The 18,754-nt window shown below is 41.8% G+C and overlaps 1 protein-coding gene across 1 annotated transcript in view; it reads right to left on the reverse strand.

The window, feature by feature from the left end:
- PAH (phenylalanine hydroxylase) overlaps positions 1-18,754 on the reverse strand; it is a 90,694-nt gene that overhangs the window by 17,235 nt on the left and 54,705 nt on the right. Inside the window, exons 5-6 of the mRNA XM_086401056.1 lie at positions 13,791-13,858; positions 2,334-2,530 (exon numbers count right to left, since the gene is read on the reverse strand). Coding sequence (XP_086257182.1) covers positions 2,334-2,530; positions 13,791-13,858 — 265 coding nt within the window. The remainder of the gene's footprint in view (positions 1-2,333; positions 2,531-13,790; positions 13,859-18,754) is intronic.

Consider the following 18,754-nt stretch of genomic DNA (forward strand, 5'->3'; position numbering starts at 1 on the left):
TGGCTTCAGAGTCTGTTTCTATAATCGCTACTTGATGCTTCTCTTCTACTGCTCATGGGGTTCTCAAGGCAAGAATTCTGAAGTGGTTTGCCCTTGCCTTCTCCAATGGGCATCTGGTCCCATCACTTCATGGCAAATAGATGGGGAAACGATGGAAACAGTTAGACATTTTATTTTCTTGGGCTCCAAAATCACTGCAGATGGTGACTGCAGCCATGAAATTAAAAGAAGCTTGCTCCTTGGAATAAAAGCTATGATCAACCTAGACAGCATATTAAAAAGCAGAGACACTACTTTGCCAACAAAGGCCTGTCTAGTCAAAGTTATGGTTTTTCCAGTACTCGTGTATGGATGTGAGAGCTGGACTATAAAAAAGGCTGAGCACTGAAGAATTGATGCTTTTGAACTGGGGTGTTAGAGAAGACTCTTGAGAGTCCCTTGGACTGCGAGGAGATCCAACCAGTCCATCCTAAAGGAAATCAGTCCTGGATATTCATTGGAAGGACTGATGCTGAAGCTGAAACTCCAATACACTGGCCACCTGATGTGAAGAGCTGACTCATTGGAAAAGACCCTAATGCTGGGAAAGATTGAAGGCAGGAGGAGAAGGGGACAAAAGAGGATGAGATGGTTGGATGGCTTCACTGACTCAATGGACAGGAGTTTGAGCAAGCCCGGGAGTTCATGATGGACAGGGAAGACTGGCATACTGTAGTCCACGGGGTTGCAAAGAGTCAGACACAACTGGGCAACTGAACTGAACTGTACTTCTCTCCTAGGCACTGGTGCAGTATATAGTCCACTGGCTTCCCTGGTTGCTCAGATGGTAAAGAATTTATGTGTAGCACTGAAGACCCAGGTTCGATCCCTGGGTTGGGAAGATCCCCTGGAGGAGGGCATGGCAACCCACTCCAGTATTCTTGCCTGGAGAATCCCTGTGGACAGAGGAGCCTGGAGGGCTATAGCCCATGGGGTTGTAAAGACTCGGACACAACTGGAATGACTTAGCACATACTTCTTTCCCACCCCCACCTGCCACCCCACAAATTGGTGGCACAATGGTAAAGAATCCAGCTGCCAATGCAGGAGACATGGGTTCAATCCCGGAGTCAGGAAGACCCCCTGGAGGAGGAAATGGCAACCCACTCCAGTATTCTTGCCTGGAAAATTCCATGGACAGAGGAGCCTGATGGGCTACAGTCTTTGGGGTTGCAAAACAGTCAGACATGACTGAGCACACACACACACAACTGCTAGCATTGCTGTTGTATTCTTCTTGTTATTGGCCATAGCAACACAGGTAATTAGCCAGAGAATATCTTTAAGACTCCTTTGTCCCTTGGCTTATGTGTCTTAGACCCTCAGGTTGAAGTTCATTTTGCTTGAGCCCTGCTCTTCTCTTTATCTGAATAGTAAAGACTCTAAATAGAAGGGATTCAAAAGGTCATCCAACTCACTCCCCATCTAGTCCAGCTCCCACTTCCCTCCCTACTAGGTAGCTTCCCTGGCTTCTTGCCCTAGAGCTGGCCACATCGTCTCTGCATAGCTCTGAGGCATAGAAAACTCTTCCTTCTATAACCTATAACCTATAACCTGGTCTGTCTCCCTAATTTCCCACATTTTACCTAGCACATAGTAGGTGTTTAACATGTGTTGACTGTTTATCTTGGTTTTGCTGAGTCAACAGCTCCTGGCAGAAAAGAAAACACTTTTCTCCCCTGAAATGATGGGCAGGTCAGTTCAATCACCTGTTTACCTACTGAGTTACTCAGATTGCAATGCATCCCAAACTCAGTGAGCACCTACTACACATGAGCGCTAGGCTTTCACGTTCAGTATTTGATTTCATTCTCACAATTTACCTGTGAGAAAGACTAAATGGTGGATGGTCTCCATTTGACAAATGATTAATCTAAGGAAGGTTCTCCCAACTAGAGAGGATCAAAACAAGATTCCAAAGACCAGATAAATAGACAGGGCTCAGATCTCTTGGCACCAATAGTACATATCTTACACAAATGCACACTGCAGCCAGCTCATAACATAGCAGGAGCTGCGGGGAGAACCCTGACTAGACACCTTGGGCTTTGAGTATTAGAAAAACCTTTCAGGGATATAAACATGGCAAAATCCACACTGGATGCCTTTTCTTGGATGACAGTGTTATACTGGTGGGGCCTGGCAGGGAGGCAGAGCCCAGCAGTGAAATATTCATTTTCCTGGGAAAATCAACCTGCCTGCATCAGCACGAACACAATCACACTTGCCTAAATTTCCTTCTCTTCCCCTTTCCATCCCCAGCCCCCAATCTTTTGACCCAGATGTGCACTTACTCTGCAGAAACTGAGAAACCTCTTCGAGCTGGGGAATGTTATCTTCGCGGAAGCCGCAATACTTTTCCAGAAGGGGGAAAATGTGGTTGTGCTCATAGCAAGCATGGGTCTTATACAAGGACTTCAGGGTCCTGAATACCGTCCCCCATGTTTTTTTTTCTTCCTCCGTGTATTCCACTCGAGGAATGGGCTGCCCACTAGGAAACAGACATGAAATATTTGTCAGCAGCAGGGCAGGTGCAGAGGAGAAGGTGAAGGAGCTTGGGCAGAGGGACATGGGTCCAAAGTCCCTGAGCTGCCACCCCAGAAGACAGTGGATTTCCTATTTCATAAGTTATTTGAAAGAGGAAAATTCCACTTCTTGATACAGGAAATTTTCATGTGACTTGGTTAAGCAAGGACAGAAGCTTGCAACCTTACCCACTGCACCAAGGATTTCTTCTCATTTTGGGAAACCACTGGGCTTTTCTGCTCTTCTATCTTCTACTCTTTACCCAGTGTGGAAATGCACTTACCTTCAGAAGTACATTTAACATTTAGCATTTAACATAAATGTGTAAAGTAGCAGGGATAGATAATAGGAGGATGGGGACTGAGACAAGTGAAGAATACATCCTCTTTCTGAACAAAAGCATCCAAGCTCAAGCAAAACAATAGTGTTTTGTATTGTCAACTAAAGCAACCATACCTGTGAGCTCAAGTGGATTTACTACATGTACCATGAGTTTGAGATCCCTTGTTGAGTGGGCATAAACTTGCTGGATTTGGTATTTCTGCCCCTAGGATGTTATAAGAATATTTAAATTCATGCTAGGTAAAAAATCTGCTTACCCAGCATCTGTTGCTATGACATAACAAAACTATGGAGAGTTTGCTAAAGTACATATATTAGACCTACCCCTCATGAACAGTATGAAAAGGCAAAATGATAGGATACTGAAAGAGGAACTCCCCAGGTCGGTAGGTGCCCAATATGCTACTGGAGATCAGTGGAGAAATAACTCCAGAAAGAATGAATGAACAGAGCCAAAGCAAAAACAATACCCAGCTGTGGATGTGACTGGTGATAGAAGCAAGGTCCGATGCTGTAAAGAGCAATATTGCATAGGAACCTGGAATGTTAGGTCCATGAATCAAGGCAAATTGGAAGTGGTCAAACAGGAGATGGCAAGAGTGAACATCGACATTCTAGGAATCATAAACTAAAATGGACTGGAATGGATGAATTTAACTCAGATGACCATTATATCTACTACTGCGGGCAGGAATCCCTTAGAAGAAATGGAGTAGCCATCATGGTCAACAAAAGAGTCTGAGATGCAGTACTTGGATGCAATCTCAAAAACTACAGAATGATCTCTGTTCGTTTCCAAGGCAAACCATTCAATATCATGGTAATCCAAGTCTATGCCCCTACCAGTAATGCTGAAGAAGCTGAAGTTGAATGGTTCTATGAAGACCTACAAGACCTTCTAGAACTAACACCCAAAAAAGATGTCCTTTTCATTATAGGAGACTGGAATGCAAAAGTAGGAAGTCAAGAAACACCTGGAGTAACAGGCAAATTTGGCCTTGGAGTATGGAATGAAGCAGGGCAAAGACTAATAGAGTTCTGTCAAGAGAACGCACTAGTCATAGCAAACACCCTCTTCCAACAACACAAGAGAAGACTCTACACATGGATATCACCAGATGGTCAACACCAAAATCAGATTGATTATATTCTTTGCAGCCAAAGATGGAGAAGCTCTATACAGTCAGCAAAAACAAGACCGGGAGCCAACTGTGGCTCAGATCATGAACTCCTTATTGCCAAATTCAGACTGAAATTGAGGAAAATAGGGAAAACCACTAGACCATTCAGGTATGACCTAAATCAAATCCCTTATGATTATACAGTGGAAGTGAGACATAGATTTAAGGGCCTAGATCTGATAGATAGAGTGCCTGATGAACTATGGATGGAGGTTCATGACACTGTACAGGAGATAGGGATCAAGACCATCCCCATGGAAAAGAAATGCAAAAAAGCAAAATGGCTGTCTGGGGAGGCCTTACAAATAGCTGTGAAAAGAAGAGAAGTGAAAAGCAAAGGAGAAAAGGAAAGATATAAGCATCTGAATGCAGAGTTCCAAAGAATAGCCAGAAGAGATAAGAAAGCCTTCCTCAGCGATCAATGCAAAGAAATAGAGGAAAACAATAGAATGGGAAAGACTAGAGATCTCTTCAAGAAAATTAGAGGTACCAAGGGAACATTTCATGCAAAGATGGGCTCGATAAAGGACAGAAATGGTATGGACCTAACAGAAACAGAAGATATTAAGAAAAGGTGGCAAGAATATACAGAAGAACTGTACAAAAAAGATCTTCACGACCCAGATAACCACGATGGTGTGATCACTTACCTAGAGCCAGACATCCTGGAATGTGAAGTCAAGTGGGCCTTAGAAAGCATCACTACAAACAAAGCTAGTGGAGATGACGGAATTCCAGTTGAGCTATTTCAAATCCTGAAAGATGATGCTGTGAAAGTGCTGCACTCAATATGTCAGCAAATTTGGAAAACTCAGCAGTGGCTACAGGACTGGAAAAGGTCAGTTTTCATTCCAATCCTAAAGAAAGGCAATGCCAAAGAATGCTCTAACTACTGCACAATTGCACTCATCTCACACACTAGTAAAGTAATGCTCAAAATTCTCCAAGTCAGGCTTCAGCAATATGTGAACCGTGAACTTCCAGATGTTCAAGCTGGTTTTAGAAAAGGCAGAGGAACCAGAGACCAAATTGTCAACATCCGCTGGATCATCAAAAAAGCAAGAGAGTTCCAGAAAAACATCTATTTCTGCTTTATTGACTATGCCAAAGCCTTTGACTGTGTGGATCACAATAAACTGTGGAAAATTCTGAAAGAGATGGGAATACCAGACTACCTGACTGGCCTCTTGAGAAATTTGTATGCAGGTCAGGAAGCAACAGTTAGAACTGGACATGGAACAACAGACTGGTTCCAAATAGGAAAAGGAATATGTCAAGGCTGTATATTGTCACCCTGCTTATTTAATTCTATGCAGAGTACATCATGAGAAACGCTGGGCTGGAAGAAGCACAAGCTGGAACCAAGATTGCCAGGAGAAATATCAATAACCTCAGATATGCAGATGACACCACCCTTATGGCAGAAAGTGAAGAGGAACTAAAAAGCCTCTTGATGAAAGTGAAAGAGGAGAGTGAAAAAGTTGGCTTAAAGCTCAACATTCAGAAAACAAACATCATGGCATCTCGTCCCATCAGTTCATGGGAAATAGATGGGGAAACAGTGGAAACAGTGTCAGACTTAATTTTGGTGGGCTCCAAAATCACTGCAGATGGTGATTGCAGCCATGAAATTAAAAGACATTTACTCCTTGGAAGGAAAGTTATGACCAACCTAGATAGCATATACAAAAGCAGAGACATTACTTTGCCAACAAAAGTCCGTCTAGTCAAGGCTATGGTTTTTCCATTGGTCATGTATGGATGTGAGAGTTGGACTGTGAAGAAAGCTGAGTGCCGAAGAATCGATGCTTTTGAACTGTGGTGCTGGAAAAGACTCTTGAGAGTCCCTTGGTCTGCAAGGAGATCCAACCAGTCCATTCTAAAGGCGATCAGTCCTGGGTGTTCTTTGGAAGGAATGATGCTAAAGCTGAAACTCCAGTACTTTGGCCACCTCATGCGAAGAGTTGACTCATTGGAAAAGACTCTGATGCTGGGAGGGATTGGGGGCAGGAGGAGAAGGGGACAACAGAGGATAAGATGGCTGGATGGCATCACCAACTCAATGGACGTGAGTTTGAGTGAACTCCGGAGTTGGTGATGGATAGGGAAGCCTGGCGTGCTGCAATTCATGGGGTCGCAAAGAGTCGGACACGACTGAGCAACTGAACTGAACCCCTCATATCCTGAACCTGTGAGGGAGGGGAGAGCCCAGGCTTCTGGATTCCAATATACTCCCAGGTGACACTCTATTATCCAATCGTCATTAGTTCAAAAGGTCCTTTTGAAAACCAGCTAAGAGTGAGCCATATTCTGAACAGCAAAAAATGAAAACCAAACAAAGCCTGACTTCAAAGGCCCATGACTGTTCTCTGGGCTGCTGGCCTGTTTCCTAACAGGGTACACAGTGTCTGGGACAAGGCAAGACTGTTTACCTTAGAATTATAGATCGTCTTCAGGCTTGAAACTAGGTCCCTCTTGCCCTTTCAGAGTTGTAGCTCTTCCAAAGACATTAAAGCAAAGTCACTGTTATGTTCCATGAAATGATGGGCAGAGGGTAGGGGGAAAAGACCAATTTTTCTTTAAGAATTAAAAGCCCAGAGGGTCTATAATGGTGTTGGAACTGTGAAAAGAACACCACAAAAGACCTGCCTACAGAGGCACCATTGTTTCAGGGGTTAAGTGCTGACCAAGAGAAAAAATAGGCTTTGGAAAAGGTCAGAGGTAAGTAGATTGCTTTGTTCTGCCATTGACTGAGTAGCCTCAGGCAATTTAGTAAACCTCTCTGAACCTATACAACCAGGACATGGGCTAATAACAAGTAACTCTTTGGAGGGTATGGTGGAGAGGTAAGTGAAATGCTATGTATAAAGTACCTAACACTGGTGCTGACAAACAATACCATTGGATAGTTGGAAATTATCACCGTAACAGAGTCTCATTTAGAAAACAGTCTCTGCTATAAGAGCAACAAATTTTCAGGAAATTGTAACATACTAGGCAATGAGATATCCCCTTGGTTGACATTTGCTGTTCCAGAGTTCCATACCCATTCCCATTCTTGCAGTAAAGAACCCTTCTCCCCTCTCGGTCTGCAGGTTCAAGTAAGAGGAGACTCCACCCTTCCTACCTTCAGAGGGGGCATGTGACCAGGCCTGGCCTATTAGAGTGTCTCATTTCCCTGGCCACAGTGATTGGCTGAGAGATAGGCCCATTTCCTGATCAGAGCCAATGAGACTCAGTGAAAGAACTTTTGTTGATTCTGTTGAAAAGAGATAGAACCTTTGGCCAGATTGTGGTGTCAGCCTAGAGGTGCTAGGTTCACTTCTGAGAGAGATAAGGCCAGTGCCTCAGAGCAAGGTCACTACAGAGGACACCAGAGTCAGGGGGAAGGAAGGAGAATGAGATGTGGAGTCCTAGATCCACCTCAACTATTCCCTTTACACTTTGTACTTATAGGAGCCAATAAAACACCCCTTTTGTTTCAGTTCAATTGTGGCTAAAAGATAAAAATTCTTATAGTCCATTTAGCATATTCTTTGATAAAATTCTAAAGTTTAAGCCCCACTCCAGAAACAATCAAACTCTGCAGCAGCTGCCTTATAAGTGGTTCTAGACACAATCCCTAGCTCCATCTTTGACTTGGTACTTTGAATCTCTACTGTCATAGGGTCTCCTAGGTTTGTGTATTCATTCAACAAATATTTATTGAACACCCATGATGTTCTGGGAATATTTATTGTTGTTTAGTCACTAAATCACGTGACCTTGCTAGGCTCCTCTGTCCATCCATGGTCTATTTAGGAATTAAATTCTGCACATTTGCTTCCATCTTCTTCTACCAAGAGACCTAGGTTACACAAGATCCTCAGTCTTTGAATATATCATCAATTATTTTACCAAACTATGATCTCATGAAGTAAAATAAACCAAGATATTTGAGGGAAAGTATTAATTTGGCTTGAAATAAAAATTGTCAATTTAGCTTGAAATAAGATTTCAGCCCATTGGGATCTCTCTTCCAAAAAAAATTAAACAAAAACAAAAACAAAACCGTATTTTAAGGAGAAGATACTGGTTTTGAATTATTCCACCAACCAAAGATGGCATTCAAGATAATCCAGCACCTATAGTCCAGGAAAGTATCAGCTTCCTCACTCAGTCTTATTTTACACCAAGTCCCCATACATGTAATCATTACCAAGGCAAATAATTTGGTACCCCTAAACACAAGAGTAATTTGACAGTGCCTCTTCAAACTGATGTTTTAAGACTTTTGCTAAATATTCTTAGGGAGGAGCCAGAGCATCCCATGGTGGATGGGCCAAGAAGAGGTTGCTAACAGGGTTTAGCTGCTTTCTGACTGCCTCCAGTAATTCAGTTCTGGACCCAAATATACATCTTACAACAAAAGTCCTGTTTTTAACCATACCTACCCTCCCGTTCACTTTCCTCATTCTCTTGGGCCGATAAACTCCTACTCCATCTTCAGTTCTCAGTCTAAATGTCACTTCCTCTAACCAATACCCTCCAGTCAGAATTAAAGTTCCTAATTATATGGCCTTGTGACACCCGTGTTTTGACTTTGGTCATACGGATCGCATGTATTGTTCTTTTTGTCATTGTCTGTCTTTCTCAATAATCCCCAGAGGATATGGAGTTTGTTGGTCTTGCTCTTGGCATGTGTCCTGGAAGAGAGTAAACACATTGGATCAACTTGAGTCTATGACTCAAGGGGCAGGATTTTGACCTCCATGTGGGAGGATGACTGGGAAGGTGCTAGAGGCCAGAATGTGGGGCTGTTTGGCATGGAGGCTGGCAGAGCCCAAGGAAGAGGGTCAAAACTGGGTCTTGAAAGGCATGATGATTTCTGGGGTAGGAGGAGGAGGCCAGAGGAGACAGATGAAGCCTGAAGGAGGAAGGAGGGAAGGAAACCTTCAGAGAGCAAAACAGAGTTTATTCTCCTTACTGACAGAAGTTCTGTTCCATCAAGACACCATGAACTCTGAGTAAGTGAACACTGAACCGCTGCTCCTATGTGAAATGCAGGACCCAGATCACATTTTCAACTCATAATCCCAACCTTGTCTTGCATGTACCTTTGTTTAAAGACACCTTACTTAATGTATGGTTGATTCATTCACACTGAACTCACAGCCAGCAGCACTACAGCCCAGTCCTGAAGGAAGCATATCGAACACACATTTTTCCCATTAGGCATGTCAGAGCCATCCTGTACTCAAGACCATGAGACAGAATTTCAGCTCTATGCTGGAGGGCCATTTTAAACAACAAAATTACCAACCAAAAGAACAAAAAGTCAACAAACATGGCTCTAAAGAGACCGCAAAAGAAACACTTGTTTACAGTAGAAAAGCCGAAACAACAAGGCAGTGTTGCCTTGTTTGACCTCAGTTGGGAACTGATGCATCAGGAGACTCACATTTTTCCTTGCTCTGCACATATCTGGGGGTGAGTGTGGAAATCCCTTGTGTTTGCAGGGGTCTCAAATCAATGTAAGCAAGTAACCTTCAAAGAATGAGAATCAACTGTAACAGATGTTGAGATAAAAGACAAAAGCAAAGAAGGAAGGGATGGAAAACAGCATCAGAAGTTCAAAAGAGATGAGCGGAGATGAGGTCAGAAACAGGCTTTAAAATGGAGGACAAGTTCAGTCCCTAATGAGAGATATGCCCTTCAGTACATCACTTAACCATTTGGGGTTCATCTATATGAGGTGATTCCCTGGTACCTTAGCTGGTAAAGAATGTGCCTGCAATGTGGGAGACGTGGGTTTGTTCCCTGGGTTGGAAAGATCCCCTGGAGAAGGGAATGGCAAACCACTCCAGCATTCTTGCCTTGAGAATTTCATAAACAGAGGAGCCTGGGAGGTTCATGGGATCACAAAGAATTGGATGCGGCTGAGTGACTTTCACTTCACTATTCAGTTCAGTCACTCAGTCATGTCCAACTCTTTGTGACTCCATGGACTGGAGCATGCCATACTTCCCTATCCTTCACCGACTCCCGGCATTTGCTCAAACTCCTGTCCATCTAGTCAGTGATGCTATCCAACCATCTCACCCTCTGTCATCCCTTTCTCCTTCTGCCTTCAATCTTTCCCAGCATCAGGGTCTTTTCCAAAGTATTGGAGTTTCCGCTTCAGCATCAGTCCTTCCAATAAATATTTAGGACTGATTTCCTTTATTATTGACTGGTTTGATCTCCTTGCTATCCAAGAGACTCTCAGGAGTCTTCTCCAACACTACAGTTGAGAAGCATCAGTTCTTCAGTGCTCAGCTTTCTTTACAGTCCAACTCTCACATCCATACTTGATTAATGGAAAAACCATAGCTTTCACTGGATGGACATTTGTTGGTAAAGCAATGTCTCTACCTTTTAATATGTTGTCTAGGTTTGTCATATATTTTCTTCCAAAGAGCAAGTGTCTTTTAATTTCACCTCACTACACGAGGTGAAAGCACTACATGAAGTGAATTTCACTTCACTAAATCCTAAAAGATGATGCTTTGAAAGTGCTGCACTCAATATGCCAGCAAATTTGGAACTCAGAAGTGGCCACAGGACTAGAAAAGGTCAGTTTTCATTTCAATCCTAAAGAAAGGCAATGCCAAAGAATGCTCAAACTACTGCACAATTGCACTCATCTTCCACGCTAGTAAAGTAATGCTCAAAATTCTCCAAGCCAGGCTTCAGCAATACGTGAACCGTGAACTTCCAGATGTTCAAGCTGGTTTTACAAAGGCAGAGGAACCAGAGATTAAATTGCAACATCTGCTGGATCAGAAAAAGCAAGAGAGTTCCAGAAAAAAATCTACTCCTGCTTTATTGACTATGCCAAAGTCTTTGAGTGTGTGGCTCTCAATAAACTGGAAAATTCTGAAGGAGATAGGAATACCAGACCACCTGACCTGCCTCTTGAGAAACCTGTATGCAGGTCAGGAAGCAACAGTTAGAAGTGGACATGGAACAACAGACTGGTTCCAAATAGGAAAAAGAGTACATCAAGGCTGTATATTGTCACCCTGCTTATTTAACTTGTATGCAGAGTAGATCATGAGAAACGCTGAGCTGGAAGAAGCACAAGCTGGAATCAAGATCGCCGGGAGAAATATCAATAACCTCAGACATGCAGATGACACTACCCTGATGGCAGAAAGTGAAGAACTAAAGAGCCTCTTGATGAAAGTGACAGAGGAGAGTAAAAATGTTGGCTTAAAGCTCAACATTCAGAAAACTAAGATCATGGCATCCGGTCCCATCACTTCATGGGAAATAGATGGGGAAACAGTGGAAACAGTGGCTGAGTTTATTTTTGGGGGGCTCCAAAATCACTGCAGATGGTGACTGCAGCCATGAAATTAAAAGACGCTTACTCCCTGGAAGAAAAGTTATGACCAACCTAGACAGCATATTCAAAAGCAGAGACATTACTTTGCCAACAAAGGTCCATCTAGTCAAGGCTATGGTTTTTCCAGTGGTCATGTATGGATGTGACAGTTGGACTATAATGAAAGCTGCTGCTGCTGCTGCTAAGTCACTTCAGTCATGTCTGACTCTGTGCGACCCCATAGACGGCAGCCCACCAGGCTCCCCCGTCCCTGGGATTCTCCAGGCAAGAACATTGGAGTGGGTTGACATTTCCTTCTCCAATGCATGAAAGTGAAAAGTGAAAGTGAAGTCGCTCAGTCGTGTCCGACTCTTAGCGACCCCATGGACTGCAGCCTACCAGGCTCCTCCGTCCATAGGATTTTCCAGGCAAGAGTACTGGAGTGGGGTGCCATTGCCTTCTCCAATGAAAGCTGAGCACCAAAGAATTGATGCTTTTGAACTGTGGTGTTGGAGAAGACTCTTGAGAGTCCCTTGGACTGCAAGGAGATCCAACAAGTCCATCCTTAAGGAGATCAGTCCTGGGTGTTCATTGGAAGGACTGATGTTGAAGCTGAAATTCCAATACTTTGGTCACCTAATTCGAAGAGCTGACTCATTTGAAAAGACCCTGATGCTGGGAAAGATTGAGGGCAGGAAGAGAAGGGGATAACAAATGATGGTTGGATGACATCACTGACTCAATGGACATGAGTTTGGGAAGACTCTGGCCATTGGTGATGGACAGGGAGGCCTGGCATGCTGCGGTTCATGGGGTCACAAAGAGTCAGACACGACTGAGTGACTAAACTGAACTGAACTGAACTGAACATGAGGTATAAAACTGCCTGAAAATATCTGGTGTGCCTTTGAGTACCAGCCATCTCTGGATGGGTTTCAGTAGCCAGTTTAACTCATGATCATCCAGAATCATGAGGCATTCAACCAATTCCACACTTATTCACCAGGTATAATATTTTTATGGAAAAGAGGTGGTTTGAGTTTCTCCCCCTCAAGTCCCAACAGCCAAGAAGGAGTGAATGCACCCCGTAAGCAGCTCCTTGGACATCAGGAGAAGTGTGGTCTCCTGACTTGGAGACTCCCCAGACACTCAAGGAAGTGGTTGAGAATGACTTTGTGGTTAAAAAAGCCTGAGTTCAAAACCAGGCTCTGCCACCTTCCAGTTCTATGACTTTGGCAAGTTATTTACGGGATATTCTAAAGCTTTAGTTTTTTCATCTGAAAAATGGGGAGTTATTATTAAGACTAAATGAAATTATGCACATTAAGCATTTAGCAAAGCCCCAGACATAACAAGGAGATTAAAAATGACCTATTATTATTCACTATCTGAAGAAGGACTCTTGTCTGTGTCTGATGTGTCCACCTGACCATGCTGGGGTCATGATGGGGACACGGGAGAGAGGTCACCACATTCTGTGATTCCTGCTTGCCACAAGCCAAAGTCCAGCTGGGTCTAGACATGACTAAGGTCAGCACTGTTCTGGATCCTTCTACTACCAGGATTCATTCAGATAAAGAAATTTTCTCTGGAAGCCTTTCCCTTGTGAAGGTCGTTTTTATTCTGTATACAAAGCGTTAGCATCTCCTTTATCTTCCCCATATTCTAGCAAAGCTGTTAAAGTCCCATTACCTCATGTTCTAAACCCTGTATGTTTCTTCTTGAGCACGTCTTTTCTCAAACCCTTAACTCAGGAATGGAGCTCAGGTCCCGAAACACTAAGTTTCTCATGGGAGCATTTCTGTAGTTCCCAAGAACTCAAAATAGCAAAACAATTCTCTTCCCAAATAACATTTAATATTTGCATTTTCCTCTGGCTAAAATCTGGCAGAATCCCAGAGAGAAAAAAATAAACTCATTCTAAAATTGCCCTTCGCATCTGGGTCAGATCAAAGTAGAACCCTGAGGCTTGGCTCTCCTGAAACCTCCAATGATTGACTAATTCAGTAAAGCAGCCAACTCCTTCTTGAATGTAAATACTTCTTTCTCCTTTTTCCCGGTTTAATGCAGAAACACCAGAGGCTCTTTTATTCAGGACTGAGGCCTTTTATAATTATGTCAGATGTCACTGCGTAATTACACAACAAAGCTTGGGAGAGAGCTGGGCCCTGGTGTAGGGGGTAATATTGTTTTATCTCGTGGTGAATTTTTAAATGTGTGTTATTAAAGGGAGGATTTAAACATACACAAACATACACAGAGGGAAGGATTCTCCAAGCTGGTATTTTCCAGCTTTGGGCAAAGGAGAGTATGGTCTTCTCCCCATCCCCCACCAACACACAGAGCAGACTTACTGTCTATAGTTGTAGGCAATGTCAGCGAATTGCTTCCGTCTTGCTCGGTATACAGGATCTTTAAATCCCTGGGAAGAAAGGAGACACTTTATTTCTTCAGGCTTTGAAACCTGGCCTATCTACACATTCTTTGAATGGAGGCCTTTGACCACTGACACTTCATCTCGCCTTCCCCTGATTATACTCTGAAAATAAAGTCTCAGTTAATCTGAGCATAAATTGTCCCATAAGATATCATGAGTGACACATTACTAGCCACACTTTCAATTCAATGCGAGCTCTGCCTTGGGATTCCTAAGCACAAATGGTGTCTGGGTTTTAAAGAAATCTCATCTATAGCATTTCTAATCTATAAATGTGCTAAATTAGGCAGAGTTCTTAGGGTAAATGTCTAGGAAGAAGATAGACAACAGCCACTCAAGTCCTGACCAATGGTATGAGTCCAGCACTGTCTCCTAACTTCTTAACAGACTAACAGGTAAACGCTTACTGGTATTTCAATCTTTAAAAATACCATTTACTCAGTGTCTATTATGTGCCAGTCTGTGCATGCTAGGAGTTTATAACTCTCACAAGAAACATGTAAGGTAAACCAGTGTGATGATCCCTTTCTTTCCAGAATAAAGAGTGGTTCAGAGAAGAGCAGTCCAGTAAAGTTAGGATTTGAATCACTCAGTTCCATAATCTTTTCACTTCACTTCAGGAAATATCAACCTTTACAACTTGGCAGGGGCCTGACTAACTAAGATTCTGCCCCAGGGCATAAACAGGATACTAGTTTCTCCTCTGAGGCTGACTTGCAGGCAGCCTTTCCCCAGCAATTTGTAAACATTTCTGAATGAAAAGAGGCCAAGTGTGTCTTTCAGTGTTGAGGGTTGGGGGAGGTCACATCTTAGAGTTGGAGATGATCCCAGTTGGTTAAAAGGACATTTTCCTTATGTTTTCTTCTTGGAGTTTTATCATTTCAGGTCTTAATTTAATGCATTTCAAGTTCATTTTTTGAGTGGTGTAAGACAGGGGTCTAATTTCATTCTTTTGCGTATGAATGTCCAGTTTTCCCAACACCATCTACGGAAGAGACTATCCTTTCCCATTGAGTATTCTTCACTCCCTTATCAAACACTAGTTGACTATATGTGCATGAGTCTATTTCCAGGCTCTTAATCTGTCCCATTACTTCATCTGTCTGTTTTTATGCCCATACTAAAATGTTCTGATTGCTATAGCTTTGTAATATAGCTTGAAATCAGGGCATGTAATTCCTCTAGCTTTGTTCTTTCTCAGGATTGCTCCTTGACCTTGGCCTAGAAAATGAATTTTTGAATATGACACCAAAAGCACAAGCAACAAAAGCAAAAGTAAGTAAGTGGGACTACATCAAACAGAAAAGCTTCTGCACAGCAAAAGGAACAATTAACCAAATGAAAAGGCAATCAATAAAATAGGAGAAAATATTTGCAAACTCTTCATCAGCTAAGGAATTAATATCCAAAATATACAAGAAACTCAAACAATAGACAAAAATCAAATAGTCTGATTTAAAAATAGGCAGAGGATCAGAACAGGCATTTTTCCAAAGAAGATATACAAATGGCCAACAGGTACATGAAGAGATGCTCAACATTACCAATCATCAGTAAGATGAAACTAAAATCACAATGAGCTATCACTTCATATCTGTTAGAGGGATTGGGGGCAGGAGGAGAAGGGGATGACAGAGGATGAAATGGCTGGATGGCATCACTGACTCGATGGACGTGAGTCTGAGTGAACTCCAGGAGTTGGTGATGGACAGGGAGGCCTGGCGTGCTGCGATTCATGGGGTGGCGAAGAGTCGGACAACACTGAGTGACTGATCTGATCTGATTATCAAAAAGATGAGTGTTGGCAAGAATGTGGAGAAAAGGAACCCTTTGTGTACTACTGATGGGAATGTAAATTGGTATAACTACTTTGGAAAACAGTACAGAGGTTCCTCAAAAAATTAAAAATGGAACTGCTATATGATCCAGCAATCCTACTTGTATGTATATACCCAAAGGAAATAAACTCACTCTTAGAGAGGTACCTGCACCTCTATGTCCACTGCATCCCCATTCAAACAGTCAAGATACAGAAATAAATGAAGTGTTCGCTGACAGATAAATGGATAAAGAAAATGTGGTACATATATACAAAGAGAAGGAAAAACCTTCTGACAACATGGGTGGAACTTGAGAGCATTTTACTAAGTGAAATAAGTTAGAGAAAGACCAAGTACTGTATGACATCACTTATATGTGGAATCTAAAAAGGCCAAATTCATAGGCAGAAAGTAAATTGGTGGTTGCCAGAGGAGGAGAGTGGGAGAAACAGGGAGCTGTTGGTTAAAGGGTCAAACTTCAAGTTACAAGATGAACAAGTTCTAGGGATCTAATGTGCAGGATGATGACTATAGTTAAAATACTACTCTTTATACTTGAAAGCTGATAAGAGAGTAGATCTTAAATGTCTTCACCACAGGAAAAGAATGGTAATTATGTGAGAAGATAGAGGTGTTAACTGACCTTACATATGGTAATCATATTACAATATATATAGTAATCACATATGGCAATCATTTTAAAATATGCACACATATCAAATCAGCAGGTCGTAAGTCCAAACTTACATGATGCTGTATGCCAATTATATTTCAAAAAAGCTAGAAAAAAGACCATTTTCCAAAAAAATTTGATTATAATCTGTATTTTAGTTAAACAAGATATCAGTGTCATCACTCTAGAACCTTGCTTTGTTCCCTCCAAGCATCTACCAATAAACCGTACCATCCATCACTTTAGCTTGCAATTTCTATGTCCCACCATCCCTCCAAACCAAGGCATTAATGAATCAACAACAAAGGTTTATGCCATGGAGAGTAATATTTAAAGACTCTTTTTAAAGGATAAGTATTCTCTGACTTTTAGATATTGTTTTCTGCTTCACTTGATTGGTTGGTTGGTTATTGTGTTCATGATGCTAAAGCTGAAACTCCAGTACTTTGGCCACCTCATGCGAAGAGTTGACTCACTGGAAAAGACTCTGATGCTGGGAGGGATTGGGGGCAGGAGGAGAAGGGGACGACAGAGGATGAGGTGGCTGGATGGCATCACTGACTCGATGGACATGAGTCTGAGTGAACTCTGGGGGTTGGTGATGGACAGCGAGGCCTGGCGTGCTGCGATTCATGGGGTCGAAAAGAGTCGGACACGACTGAGCGACTGAACTGAAGTGAACTGTTTTATAAAACCCAACTCCACCAGTAATTCCAAAGAACCAGGGGTCCATGTATATAATGTAGTTTCACCTGAGTATCCATAGCATACAGAGTCTGTTTGGCATATGGAAAGAACCACCAACACTTGTTAAAATAGACAAGGAAGAAAAGGATAAGGCGGAGGGAGGGATAAATAGAGGGGGAGAGAAAGGAAGGGGAGAAAGAAGTTCCCTAGTTTGTTTCCTAGGATATTTATAGTTCTTTTTTTGAGAAAAAGAAAAATCTAAATGTTTCCCACTGAAAAAGTAAAGTAAAATTTCCATATTATTTAGTTTTTCACTCCAAAACTAAATCTCAAATTAAGCAGTTATTCAGCTTAGAAAAGATTCCATAAAATAGTTATCACAAAGTATAACTATAGTGTTTTCCCTCAAGCACTGAATGATTTTAAATCATTAACTACAAGCAGGAAAGCTTAGGAATCTGAAAACTTAAAACTACTGCTAGACCCAGTTCTTCTGGATGAAAGTAAGTTGCTTTGGGACAATACAGTAAGAAAACTGGACTTCCCTGGCAGTGCACGGGTTAAGACTCCATACTTTCAGTGCAGGGGCCAAGGGCTCGGTCCCTGGTCAGGGAAAATCCCACATGCCCTGTGGTGTGTCCAAAAATAAATAAATAAAAATAAATTAAAGAAAATTGGATTCTATCATTTTATTTCCAAGCAGCGCTAACAAACACTTTGAGGAACCTGTCTACTGGGCTAAATGAAGAACACATCTCCAAACTTAAAGACTCAAAATTTAACCTTAATGCTTGTCAGTCATTAATGCTTGACTTACAGTCATCCTCATTACAAGTCCTGTTTAATGGTCATGGCTTTTCCCTGTCCCTAAATACAAAGCATAGGCACTTGTAAAGTTGCCTTGGAGAATATCTATTTTTATATTTTGATGTAGATATACAGAAAGTGAAGCCCATAGAGCCATTTGCCGAGGGGCCTTTAACTGCAGAAACAGCACCTCCACTTGGGTTTTCCCGTCCTGGCCAGGTGGTGAGATGTGGTTTGAAGTCTGAGATAGTTACCCAGGGAGAGGAGTGAAGAATTCAAATTCGCTTAACCGGTGGATTTCCACTTTATTATGATGTCTCCAGAATGGGATGCCCATGACAATTTCTCTTACCATTGGGCTCATTTTTCTTTTACCTTCAATGTATTTTGTCTAGGTAGTTTAAAGATTTCTCCACCAATTAAAAAAAAAAAAAAGCTTAACATAACATTGTATTCCAATAGGTAGCAACTATGTCAGAGGGATTATTTAAATAGAACAAAAACAATGATAGAATAAATACACCCAAATCCAATCAATGGTATGAAATGGGAACTCTTATTCTTCCGTGCCACTTAGGCTTCTAAATGTATTTTTAATGTGTAAAAATACACAGTATTTTTTTTTTTTACTGTGAATGTGGGTTTCTTTTTCCTTCCTTTTTTTTTTTTTTTTGCAGTTGGGTTTATTTTATTGTTTCATTTTTATTTATTTATTTGAAGTATAACTGATTTGCAATATCATGTTAATTTCAGGTATATGGCACAATGATTCAGTTATACATTTATATATATGTATAACTGAATAAATATACATACATATCTTTTTCAGATTTTCCCCTTATAGGTTATTACAAAATATTAAGTATAGCTCCCTGTGCCATATAGTAGGTCCTT

This window comes from Bos grunniens, chromosome 5 (assembly GCF_055505025.1).
Source record: "Bos grunniens cultivar Pamir isolate PY7600 chromosome 5, Bosgru_T2T1.0, whole genome shotgun sequence".
Lineage (NCBI taxonomy): Eukaryota > Metazoa > Chordata > Mammalia > Artiodactyla > Bovidae > Bos > Bos grunniens.